Source organism: Nomascus leucogenys, chromosome 3, assembly GCF_006542625.1.
Source record: "Nomascus leucogenys isolate Asia chromosome 3, Asia_NLE_v1, whole genome shotgun sequence".
NCBI classification, from domain to species: domain Eukaryota; kingdom Metazoa; phylum Chordata; class Mammalia; order Primates; family Hylobatidae; genus Nomascus; species Nomascus leucogenys.
In genome coordinates, this window is record NC_044383.1 from 30,570,316 (window position 1) to 30,583,535 (window position 13,220).

The 13,220-nt window shown below is 42.8% G+C and overlaps 1 protein-coding gene across 5 annotated transcripts in view; it reads right to left on the reverse strand.

Moving 5' to 3' along the window:
• The window catches only part of CNNM2 (cyclin and CBS domain divalent metal cation transport mediator 2), a 168,861-nt gene that overhangs the window by 17,268 nt on the left and 138,373 nt on the right, over nt 1-13,220 (reverse strand). For 4 of the 5 annotated variants that reach the window (XM_030807515.1, XM_030807512.1, XM_003255415.3 and 1 more), the window contains exons 2-4: nt 11,068-11,211; nt 6,450-6,587; nt 3,954-4,123 (exon numbers count right to left, since the gene is read on the reverse strand). In XM_030807515.1, the coding sequence (XP_030663375.1) occupies nt 3,954-4,123; nt 6,450-6,587; nt 11,068-11,211 (452 nt within the window). Of the gene's footprint in view, nt 1-3,953; nt 4,124-6,449; nt 6,588-11,067; nt 11,212-13,220 lie in introns of those variants that run through there. The other variant, XR_004028796.1, reaches the window with a different exon arrangement.

Consider the following 13,220-nt stretch of genomic DNA (forward strand, 5'->3'; position numbering starts at 1 on the left):
TCTCTAACTCATTGCTATTTAGGACTTTTATTTTGCCATTAGCTCTATTTTTAAATTAAATAGTACATGCACATGGTGAGAAATTTAAACTATACAAGGAAGAAGTCAGTCTTCTTTCCGCCCTGTTTCCAGCCTTTCAAGTTGCCTCCTTAGAGAGACTCACTGTTACCAGTTTCTTGGGTAACCTTCTGAAGATATTTCATGTAGATTTGCATGTTTCTTTTACAAAAACGAGAGTACGTTATACACTATGTTCTGTGTCTTGAATATAAACCTGCATAAGAGAATTTATCACAATTTTAACATGACTTAGTATTTTTTAATATATAGCCTTTTCTTTTTTTAAATTTATCTTATTTTGTTTGGAGATGGGGGTCTCACCCTGTCCCTCAGGCTGGAGTGCAGTGGCACGATCTCAGCTCACTGCAATCTCTGCCTCCCAGGCTCAAGCGATTCTCCCACCTCAGCCTCCGGAGTAGCTGCCACCACTCCTAGCTAATGTTTGTATTTTTTTTTAAAGACAGGGTTTCACCACGTTGCCCAGGCTGGTCTTGAAATCCTGGACTCAAGTGATCTGCCCGCCTCAACCTCCCAAAGTTCTGGGATTACAGGCGTGAGCCACCATGCCCAGCACTTTTATGTATTTTTTATTTTGAATTTTATTTCATTATGATCGATTCAGGTAGTTTTACGAAATTTCTATCTTTTTGTATTTACTAGCATGTACACTGTAACATGATAAATGATCAATTTTTATGAGTCACATAGCTTTTTTATTGAGACATTCTCACTCTGTTGCCCAGGCTGGAGTACAGTGGCACCATCACAGCTCACTGCAGCCTTGAACACCTGGGCTTAAGCAGTCCTGCCTCAGCCTCCTGAGCAGCTGGGACTGTAGGCACAGGTCACCAAGCCCGGCTAATTTTTAAAAAATTTTTTGTAGAAAAGGGGATCTTGCTCTGCAGCCCAGGCTGATAAACTTCTGGCCTCAAACGATCCTCAAACGATCCTCCTATCTTGACCTCCCAAAGTGCTGGGATTACAGGCATGAGCTACCACACCCAGCCCACATAAGCACTTTTGAAAGTGTATTTCTCTTGATTATGTTTAATTTCCTTCAAATCTGTTAATTCTATTTTACAAGGTATTCAGTTTAGAACTATGACTTTTTTTTAGTATGCCTGATCTTCTATGATGGTGGAAAAACACTTCCACCAAAATCATGTTCCTATTTCTTACATAAGTATTTTGTTATTTAAAGCATGTAGAGCCAATAAAGTTTTTTCCATGATTTACTGTGCTTTTAACTGTCTTTATTGCTTCTGAAATGCATTTTGGTGTAAAGATCTACTTTTACAGATAAAACTTGAAGTTTTGGCTTTTTTATGCATATGTAGTGGGAGGTATGTATGTGGTAACTTACAAAATACTCTTGTTTACTTGGGTCATTTTCCTTGAATAATTTGGAATTTATCTTATCTAGGGCTTAAACTAAAAAATGATGTGTTTCTATTTACAATTACATTCCTATCAATTACTTAAAGGGTTTTTTCCTGCAGGGAGAGCATCTCACTGGCACTAAGGCCAGGAAGGGAAGGCAGATATTATTGCTTCTTTCTTATTTAGTGCTCTTGAAATGCAGCGGAGGCCAGATGCAGTGGCTAATGCTTGTAATCCCAGTGCTTTGGGAGGCTAAGGCAGGTGGATCACTTGAGGTCAGGAGTTCGAGACCAGCCTGACCAACAAGGTGAAACCCCATCTTGACTAAAAATACAAAAATTAGCCGGGTGTGGTGGAGCACGCCTGTAGTCCCAACTACTCGGGAGCCTGAGGCAGGAGAATTGCTTAAATTTGGGAAGCAGAGGTTGCGGTGAGCCAAGATCACACCACTGCACTCTAGCCTGGGTGACACAGCGAGATTCCCTCTCAAAACGAACAAACAAAAAACAAAACAAAAAAAACAAACTCCACAGTGGAACATGCTCCCTAAAGTGGCATGAACTTCCAACGCTGGCTTAGTGACATATTAGGTAGAATATGCTTTGTAATGATGGCAGCTATGCCAGATTGACTGAGGCTGTGAGGGTGTTTCATTTTGCTCTTCTCTTCGTACCTTAGGTAATTGGCTGTCTGCAAGATCATGATTTTTCACCAAACATCTCCATAAGTCCTGTTCATCAAACATACACACTACTTGTAAAACCCCCATGGCATCATCAGCCTAACAGTTCAAAAAACTTGTCACTTTTATGTAAGTATTTAACACAAATTGGTATACAAATACAGGTAAATATACATAAATGTCTTATCAAAAATATCTTAAAAGATTTACTTGTAAATGGACAGAGATTATGAAGTCCCTTTTCCATAAGATTTTTAGATCCATGGCTTTCTTATATAACAATAAAGCATTACGGAATCACAACTTCATAAACACTAACTATACAAAAGTAGACAACTGAAAATCACAGTTTCTAATATTAACACTGAAATTCACAATGTCAATATTCCAATTCCTCCTGTGACAGTCTTCGATGTATCCGGAGTTTCTCCAGGCTTAAGGAATATTCACATCTCACTCTTATGAGAAACATGAATGTTTTATTCCCTCACTGCAGTAAATAAACTAAATTCCCAACAGTGCACTCAGAGTTTCAAGCTTATATTATCTCCAAAGAGGAAAAAAAACAATTGAGGAAAACTAAATTTAGAAGATGAATCAGGGTACTAAATTAGTAAACTTGCCAACAGAAGTTTCTAAGAAGGACTGTAAGAAAGTGACATGTAATCAGTTTTTTCCTACTCCTCAGCATTTTCCTACTCCTCACTCCTGCTTCCAAACACCACAATGCTGCCCAAACATGGGGTCACACATGAACACAACACTTTCCCGAGCTTGAATTTGCACATTTGATCACATTAGCATTTTATCGACTAATATCCACCTTGGCCTCCATGCCAAGGATAGAGCTCTATTAAGTGAAACTATGATAAAACAAGGCCTCCTGTCAACCCAAGCACCAAAGCCACTCAAAGGAAGTTCAAAATGAATTGACCTTCCCACCTCATCTACTGAATTATGTTACAGTGAGAAGGAATTAGCTACCCTGCTGTAAGAGGCTGTAATTATCCTATCAGTTCCTCTATAAAACAGTTTGGTTGGTAACCAGGAATAAAAACAACAACAAATGGATTATTTTGATGGTGTTAATGGAAGAGATGCTAAGATATCTCTAAGAAGCTGTATAAACTTAAGTCCTAACGAAGGATGGAAAAAAGGATGGAAAAAGGACCAATAACCCATGACACTTAAATTTCAAACACCCACTGAGATTCGGACACGTACTGGTAAACTCTCCCACACTCTTCAAAAAATACTAACAATTGAATTCACCATTTTCATCTGACTCAGTAATCACTAAGTGCATCCCCCCCCAATTTTTTTTTTTTTTTGAGACAGGGTTTTGCTGTCATCCAGGCTGGAGCGCAGTGGTGCAAACATGGCAACCTCCTGGGCTCAAGCAATCCCTGCCCCGCCCCCTGTCTTAGCCTCCCAAGTAGCTGGGACCACAGGTGCATGCCACCACATCCAGCTCATTTTTAAATTTTTTGTAGAGATGGAGGTCTCGCCATGTTGCCCAGGCTGGTCTTGAACTTCTGGCCTCAAGCAATCCTCCCACCTTGGCCTCTCAAAGTAGAGGAATTACAGGTATGTGCCACTGCACCCAGCCTACTAAGTATCTTTTAGTATTGAAAATTAAAGTAACTATTGGCATTGCTTTATATTAGAATTACTTTACAGATATGAAAACAGGAAGATAAAATTCTCCCATGTCTAAGGCTACCCCCTACAGAAAGGGTTCAGTATGTACACGGTGACACCCATTCACTTACACCAAACTGAAAGACGGATACTCAGTGAGAGCAAACCACTATTGAATAATTCTTCTGACCTGCAGAATGAGAACGAAGTAGTCTACTGGCTTGTTGCGCTGGTAGAGGTAGTATTCGGGGGCTTTCTTGTTCTTCTCATCATACTTCAGTTCCTGGATGACATTGGGGTGCTTTAGCAGCCTTAGAAGGATCTTCTCTGACATCTGGGATGGGCTAAATGCTTCTACTTCTATAGATATAAACACAACTTGATATTACATTTCAAACGGAGAGAGAAAAATTATACTATTAATAGTAATTGAGGTGTTTAGATAAGAATACTTGGAGTCAAAGTGATAGCATTTGAATGGACGAGGCTTCCGTTTGGTGATCCACTGGGGACAGATTACCTGGGAGAAATTAGAAAGTGCTGAATTCTCACATTTGTTCCTTTTACTTCTTTCCTTTTCAACCCATCATTGACTTCAGTCCTCATAAAAGTACACTAATTTGACTGACAGAAACGAAAATCAACCGCAAGCGGGCTCCTTGAGTGCGCGGGATGCCCCTCAACAAGCCATAACAGTCTGACTGTCGACCAACAGCCAAAGGAAGAAGCCAAGGTCAGGAGCATCGGGTGCGGTTAGTGCCAGCGCACACACACAGGTGCCCCACATCTCCCTCTCCCACTCAACTACCCCAAGGAATGTGGGGAACAAAGAGGGTTGAGACTGGAAATAAGAGCAGGGCATGTGCACACATCAACATGCTAATTTAAAAAAAAAAAGTAATGTTCAAAAGTATTCACAAAGACAGCAATTTTATTTTAAATAACAAAAACAAAAATTACTGACTGAAGGGTGCTATCCTACAACTGGACTCTATGATATCTCAGAAGCAGAGTAGGAGATTTAGTTTTAGTTTTCTTTTAACTTTTTTTTTTTTTTTTTTTTTGAGAAGGAGTCTCACTCTGTCACCCAGGCTGGAGTGCAGTGACGCAATCTCGGCTCACCGCAACCGCCACCTCCCGGGTTCAAGTGATTCTTCTGCCTCAGCCTCCCAAGTAACTGGGACTACAGGCACCCACCACCATGCCTGGCTAATTTTTGTATTTTTAGTGGAGATAAGAGTTTCATCATGTTGGCCAGACTGGTCTCAAGCAATCAGCCTGCCTTGGCCTCCCCAAGAGCTGAGATTACAGGCAATGAGCCACCATGCCCGGCCTAGATGTTTAGTTTTAATTTGTGGTTCTTAAATGATGAGGAACAATATTATCAAAATTAGAAAAAGAATAATAAGTGAAAGACATTGTCTGTTCTTTTATTTTCTAATTATGTATTTATGAAAGCTGTAAGTTCTGTATTAACTTGACTTTTTTGTAATAAGATAGTAATTACAGGAATTTTAGAAAATACAGAAAAAGAAAGAAGAAAGTAAAAATTATCTATAAGCCAACCACTCAGATTACCATTCTGAGCAATCGAGTGAGCATTTCTTTCCAGTGCCATGCCCAGGCATGTGTGCTCGTGTATACATGTGTGTACACACAAAAACACAACCCTAATCTTAATGTACACATAGCTTTAGATTCTGTTTCTCCCCACTTTGTATTAAGTTATAAATATTTTCTGATGTGATAAATATAATATTGTGAGCATTTCCATGTGTCTGAGAACACGACCTTAAAGAGTTAAACAGCATTCCATCACGTGGTTGCGGCTAGCCTTCTTTTAAACATGGTTTAAGTTTACTGCATGCAGATGAAAGGCACTGGCTGCCTATCAGGGACACCGATGTCTTCTAAAGCCACTGGATGCTTTAGACTTTCTCACACTTCCCCTGGCCACCAGAGCTCAACCCTGCAGAGCATCTGGGGATGGGAGAAGGGTTGGTCAGTATCTTAAGTCCATTCAACCTTGACCTCTCTGGAGCAGTCAGTGCCGGCTGGGTTGGTGGTTTAAACAACATGAACACTTGCCTCCGGAAATGGACTCGAGTTAATCTGATCTGAGGAGGCCATCAAGAAATCCATATCAAAGTTCTTAGAATTTGATTTCATTAAACTCAGATAAAGATTTAATTGTGAAAACCTAGTTTTCTTTGCAAATCACAGCCCCTGTGTTACCACTGATGTCCAACTGTGCTTCCAGGACAAGCTGAAGAGAGATTGGACTCAATTGTCCATCAAACAAGCTGGTGCCAGGCTGGCACCATCAGCCTGCGCCGCCAGCTGGCTCTCCCACGGACCTAGCTGGAAGGAGATGGCCTGGCCTACTGTACACATGCAGTGTGGCACTAACATTCATCCTTACCTTTCAGACCAATTTTAAGTTACTGGTCCACCCCTGGTAAATGTCTCAGAGGGTTCATGCCGACACTGAACATAGGAGAGGAGAGAATTTAAAAAGAAAAAAACAAAACAAAACAAAAAAACAAAAAAAAAAACAAAACACAAAAGTGGCATTACTTATCACCCCATTTCCCAGTGTCCACCCCCAGCCCACCCCAGTCAGTGGTGGGTGAGAAACACGCTCCAGGGTTGGTAGAGATCTCGAACTGTGATAAGCTGCACTTGCCTGTTGCTAGGAAACGGTGCATGGCCAGGAGGAGCTGTGGTGATATTTTAACCTTCATCTCGCTGTCTGTCTGCTTAAAGGCAGAAAAATCTTGCTTTCGCTCCCGGTGAGCCACTTTCTTTTTCGTTCTGTTGTCAGCTAAGGGAGGAATGAAAAGAGAGAAAAAAAGAAAAAAGAAATGCATCCCATGAGATGAGGGCTCTTTTTGAATGAAAAAGACAAAATATATTGGAAGGGCTGGACTGTATTTCCAGATGCAGGTGCTCTATGCACAGATGCCACAGGGAAAGAGGGAGGGAGAGCCAGATCCTCATCAAATCAGCACGGCGGCCTGGGCACCAAGCAGTCCACAGCGAGTGACCAGTCAGACTGATTAGTGAATGTACTTCAGGAAGGTCTGTAGGGGGCCCTTGTGAGCACAACATCAGGCAAATGCTGACAGAGCCTCTCACAGGACCCACAGAAGCACACAGCAACAGGGCGCGCAGCCTGGAGTGCACAGTCCACTGCTGCTCAATGTCACCATCCTCCAGCAAAGGACCACTACTGTGTACACACAAGGGAGGAGTGTTCCTGCCTGTAAGAGGCCCCTTGCCTCTGCTGAAAGACAACACACAAACAAAACCCCCTTAAGAAACAAACAAGAATGCTTTCGCAGAGCAGTGTTTTAATAATATGTTTGCTTCACTGCTACTCCAGACCATAAGATCCTCAAGGTCAAGCAGATACGAATGGGATCTGGACAGAGGTCTGCGAACTTCCTCTGAAAAGGGCCAGAGAGTTAGTATTTTAGGCTCTGTGGGTCTACATAGTCTCCACACTGCTGTTTAGAAAAATGAAGGAGCATGGCTGTTTTCCAATCAAACTTTCTTTATGAACACTGCAATTTGAATTGCATATAATTTTTGCATGTCACAAAGTAATTGTTCTTCTTTTGGTTTCTTTTCTTTTCTTGAGACAGGCTCTTGCTCTATTGCCCAGGCTGGAGTGCAGCAGCACAATCGCAGCTCTCTGCAGCCTCAACTCCAAGGCTCAAGTGATCCTCTCACCTCTGCCTCCCAAGTAGCTGGGACTGCAGGTGTGAGCCACCAGGCCTAGCTAATTTAAAAGTTTTTTTTGCAGAGACAGAGTCTCACTATGTTACCCAGGCTGGTATTGAACTCCTGGGCTCAAGCAATCCTCCTGCCTCAGCCTCCCAAACCAAAGTGCTGGGATTACAGACATGAGCCACCATGCTTAGCCATCTTGCAACAATTTTAAGATGTGAAAAGACACTCTTAGCTTGCAGGTCACCAGAAGCAGAGTGCAGGCACTCATGGGCTTTGGTTTGCCAGCTCCTGACCTGGAAGGTACCTCCTGCAAAACCATCTTTCAAGTATTTTTCTGGACAAAGTAATGATTAAGAAAAAATGAGCTTAAAGACAAGATCCCAATCGCTTGCTCCTTCCCAAGAACTGAGTCACTGCATTATTGTCTCTTGCATAAAGCAAAACAGATTGATTACTAGGCTTTTCCTGAGAAGGCGACTGCAACTCTCAATTCTTTTGAGAACCAGACAGTAGAAATCAATACAGAATTTAAAAATAATTTTCTAAAGGCAACAGCTGTCACTCCCAATCTCTATCCAGATCAAGAATATACCTGAAATTGGCCAGGCACGGTGACTCATGCCTATAATCCCAGCACTTTGGAAGGCCAAGGCAGGTGGATCACTTGAGGTCAGGAGTTCGAGACCAGCCTGACCAACATGGTGAAACCTTGTCTCTACTAAAAATACAAAAATTAGCCAGGTGTGATGGTGGGTGCCCTGTAATCCCAGCTACTCGGGAGGCTGAGGCAGGAGACTCACTTGAACCTGGGAGACGGAGGTTGCAGTGAGGTGAGATCATGCCACTGTACTTCAGCCTGGGCAATAGAGCAAGATTTAGTCTTAAAACAAAAACAAACAAAAAAAAACCTGAAACCACAAGTCCAGCATCTTCAGCCAGTAACATTAGGCAACACTTCTGTATGAGATCAGTCCAATCAAGGCTTAAGAGAAGTTAAACTAACATTTATATAAAACTGAAGTGCAAACATAGCATCTCCTAAACGGTAAATCGCCTTCCTAATGGTAAGTACTATCCCTGGGGAAACAGAAATACAGAGACACACTCGGTTTTTTGTTTTTTGTTTGTTTGTTTGTTTTGAGACGGATTCTCGCTCTGTCACCAGGCTGGAGTGCAGTGGCACCATCTCTGCTCACTGCAACCTCTGCCTCCCGGGTTCAAGTGATTCTCCTGCCTCAGCCTCCTGAGCAGCTGGGACTACAGGCGCACGCCACCACGCCCAGCTGATTTTTGTATTTTTTTTTTTTTAGTAGAGATAGGGTTTCACCATGTTGACCAGGATGGTCTCCATCTCTTGACCTCGTGATCTGCCTGCCTCGCCCTCCCAAAGTGCTGGGATTACAGGCATGAGCCACCACGCCCGGCCACACTTGGTTTTTAAACAGTCATTTGTGAGAAAGGATGAAAAGAATGTAAACATACAAATAATATTCTCTGAGACCTCTGACGACCCTCCAAGTGAGGAAAGGATAAAACAGATGTGGGAAAGGGTGTTTTTTAAGAATGCTATTCAGATGTGAGGATAAAACAGGATACCTTTTCAGAAAACAGTCATTAGTTAAGTATAAAATTTTTTCTTTTGTGGGTACAGGGAAGACTTTCTCAGTTTTATTTATTTATTTTGAGAGAGTCTCACTCTGTTGCCCAGGCTGGAGTGCAGTTGTGTAATCTTGGCTCACTGCAACCTCCACCTCCTGGGTTCAAGCGATTCTCCTGCCTCAGCTTCCTGAGTAGCTGGGATCACAGGTGCGTGCCACCATGCCCAGCTAATTTTTGTATTTTTGTAGAGATGGTGTTTCGCCATGTTGTTCAGGCTGGTCTCTAACTCCCGAACTCAAGTGATCCACCCGCCTCGGCCTCCCAAAGTGCTGGGATTACAGCGGTGAGCCACCATGCCCAGTGACTTTCTCAATTATTATCATCATATTTTGGAGAGAGAGACTTGCTCTGTCACCAGGCTGGAGTGCAGTGACGCAATCTCAGCTCACTGCAACCTCCGCCTCCCGGGTTCAAGTGACTCTCCTGCCTCAGCCTCCCAAGTAGCTGGGACTACAGGCATGTGCCACCACGCCCAGCTAATTTTTGTATTTTTAGTAGAGACAGGGTTTCACCATGTTGGCCAGGATGGTTTTGATCTCTTGACTTTGTAATCTGCCCACCTCGGCCTCCCAACCTTTCTCAATTTTAAAATGTGGGATGTTTCCTTCTAGCAGGACTGAATAAAAAGCACCCTGCTTTGAGCAAAGCAGACTTTATCCTGAATGACCAGCTTGTTGGGAAGCTCAGACAGTCCATTTCCCCTCCGCCAAGCCATGCTTTAAAACCAGGCAGCATACACAGAGCCCAGATGCTCTTTCTCTATCCCACCCCTGGGACCCTCAAACATCTCAGGTCTGGGCCATCTCTGGCTTTATGGAACCCTTGAGCATCGCTAAGGGTGCGGCCAAAGAAGATTTAAGTTCCACAGTCCAGCAATCACGTTTTACACTTTAATGAGACAGGACTCAGTTCAACACTCAGTTCAGGATCAAGTCTACACCTGGGCAAATAAGGTATCCATACTTACCTCACCCTGCCCTGATCCAAGCCACTCCCCACTTTCACCTTCCCCAAAAGAGAAAGCAGAGAAGCAGAGAACAGGAAAAACACATTCTTACTGTGTATCCTGCCCTATCCTGCTTCCCACACCCCCGACCCGCTGCCCCAGCAAGCTACACTTGCAAATCTCACCTCCACCCCTGACCCAAGGGTTCTGGAACAAGAAAGTATAAACAGTTGTCATCTATCAGTTTAACAAATCCCATTCACTTTTTTTTTTTTTTTTTTTAGACGGACTCTCACTCTGTTAACCAGGCTGGAGTACAGTGGCACAATCTTGGCTCACTGCAACCTCTGTCTCCTGGGTTCAAGCGATTCTCCTGCCTTAGCCTCCAGAGTAGCTGGACTTACAGGCATGCACCACTACCACTACGCCCAGCTAATTTTGTATCTTTAGTAAAGACAAGGTTTCACCATGTCAGCCAGGCTGGTCTCAAACTCCTGACCTCAAGTGATTTGCCTGCCTCGGCCTCCTAAAGTGCTGGGATTACACATGTGAGCCACCGCGCCCGGCCTCCCATTCACTTTAGAGAGTACTTGAGTTATGAAAAGTACAAACAGAAGTTTATCTGAAAACAATATACCTAGTTGTATAAAATGAAATTTTAGTAGAGATTTTTTTACATATGTAAAATAAAATTTAAAACCAACAGTAGTTTTCTGTTTAGGGCAAGTAATGCCCTCATCAGTGGTTAGAAGCAGCTGGCTGTTCAGAACGCTGTTGCTTGACATTACAGGGTCTGCTCCTTCTGATAAAGGGACTGGAATATACCGACAGGTCGTGCATGGCCTACACACATCATGTGTCATTATAAACAGAGGCAGCAACTGGAGAAACATCAGAAGACTCACAAACAGCACAACAAAAAAAGCAAAGATTTCGGGAAATACACTCAGACAATGCTACTTACTGTATAAATCTGTTTCATCTAGAATCTCAGATTTGATGATTTCTTCAATCACATCTTCTAAGGTGACAATTCCCAGAACTTCATAAAACGGATCCCCTTCTCCCTCATTGTTTACCCGCTGCACGATAGCCAGGTGAGATTTACCTTTAGAGAAAAGAAAAAGTTTAGGAAGTGACTTTCTGAATTTCCTGAATGACATGTTATATGTGATATGGTAAAAAACACCAGCAAACAGATGCCGAATTATCAAAATCTCTGTTTTAGCATTTTAAAATGGTACTGAGACATCACAAACAAATGGAAGAACTTCATGAGCCATTAAAAGGCAGAAAGTTATGCCAGAAGAGCGTCACCCTCCACATACATTGCACTGCACCATTTTTCTCCGCTTCCTAATGGTAATGTCTCTTGGTGCATAACCTTTCAGCAACTGCCACCTAAAGAGAGTGGTTCTCAAAGTGTGGTCCATGGTGCCTTAGGGATTCCCAAGACCCTTATAGGAGGTCCATGAGGCCCAACTATTTTCATAAGAATACTAAGATGCTATTGGCTGTTTTCACTGTGTTGAAATTTGAACTGATGGTGAAAAGGCACCTTAGCACAGATGAACGTAGTGGGAGCAAGCTGCACTTAGTGATCACTGTTCTGTGTCACAACACACATGCAGTAAAGGGAAGGAAGTAGCTTCTCTTAAGAATGTACTTGGGCTGGGAGTGATGGCTCACTCCTGTAATCCAAGAGCTCTGGGAGGCCCAGGCGGGAAGACTGCTTGAGCCCAGGGGTTCACGATCAGCCTAGGCAACACAGTGAGATCCTGTCTCTACAAAAAAAAAAAAAAACAGAAAAAGTAGCTGGACATGTAGGCCTATAGTCCCAGCTTCCTGGGAGGCTGAGGTGGGAGGATCCAGGAGTTTGAGGCTGCAGTGAGCTATGATCGAGCCACTGCACTCCAGCCTAGGCGACAGAGTAAGACACTGTCTTAAAAAAAAAAAGTCCTTGCTGAAGCAGTTAACATTAATTTCATTAAATCCTGACCCGAGTACTTGTCTTTTGGTAATCTGTATGACAACATGGGAATTGCCATAAAACACTTCTGTTGAATTCTGAAGTATGGCAGCTGTCCTGAGGAAAGACTCTTGTGATTGACTTGCAAGTTGGACTGGCCACTTTCATTGTTGAATGTTTTTACTTCAAAGACGACTACTAGACAAACTATGGTTATATAGACTTGGGTATTTGTCAGGCATTTTTCAAAAATGAACCTGTCGCATCAAGGAAAACAATAGGCAGTGCGAATGGCCAATGATAAAATTGGAGCTTTCAACAGAAAGTTAAAATTTCAGCTGGGCACAGTGGCTCACGCCTGTAATCCCAGCGTTTTGGGAGGCTGAGGCGGGTGGATCACCTGAGGTCAGGACTTTGAGACCAGCCTGGCCAACATGGCAAAACCCCATCTCTACTAAAAACACAAAAATTAGCTGGATGTGGTGGTGTGTGTCTGTGATTCCAGCTACTCAGGAGGCTGAGGTGGGAGAATCAGTTGAATCTGGGAGGCGGAAGTTGCAGTGAGCCGAGATTGTGCCACTGCACTCCAGGCCTGGGCAACAGAGTGAGACTCCTACTCAAAAAAAAAGAAAAAATGCTGAGTGCAGTGGCTCACATTTGTAATCCCAGCCCTTTGGGAGGCGGATCACTTGAAGTCAGGAGTTCAAGACCAACCTGGCCAACACAGTGAAACCCTGTCTCTACTAAAAATACAAAATAAATTAGCCAGGTGTGGTGGCACACGCCTGTAATCCCAGCTACTCAGGAGGCTGAGGCAGGAGAATGGCTTGAACCCAGAAGGTAGAGGTTGCAGTGAGCCACGATCGTGCCATTACACTCCAGCCTGGGCAACAAGTGAGACTCTGTCTCAAAAAAAAAAAAAAAAAAAAAAAAAAAAAAAGAAAATTAAAATTTTGGGAGACTTGTAGCTACGAGCATAATAGCTTCTCAACAATTAAAGACTTTTCTGATGAGATTCCTGGTGATATTAACAAATGATTGTTAAAAATATTGAATATTGCAATCTGTCAACATTTTGAAGATCTGTATAACTCAGTGAACCAATATTTTCCAAGTGACTATGGCAATGTTACAAAATCATGCAAGAG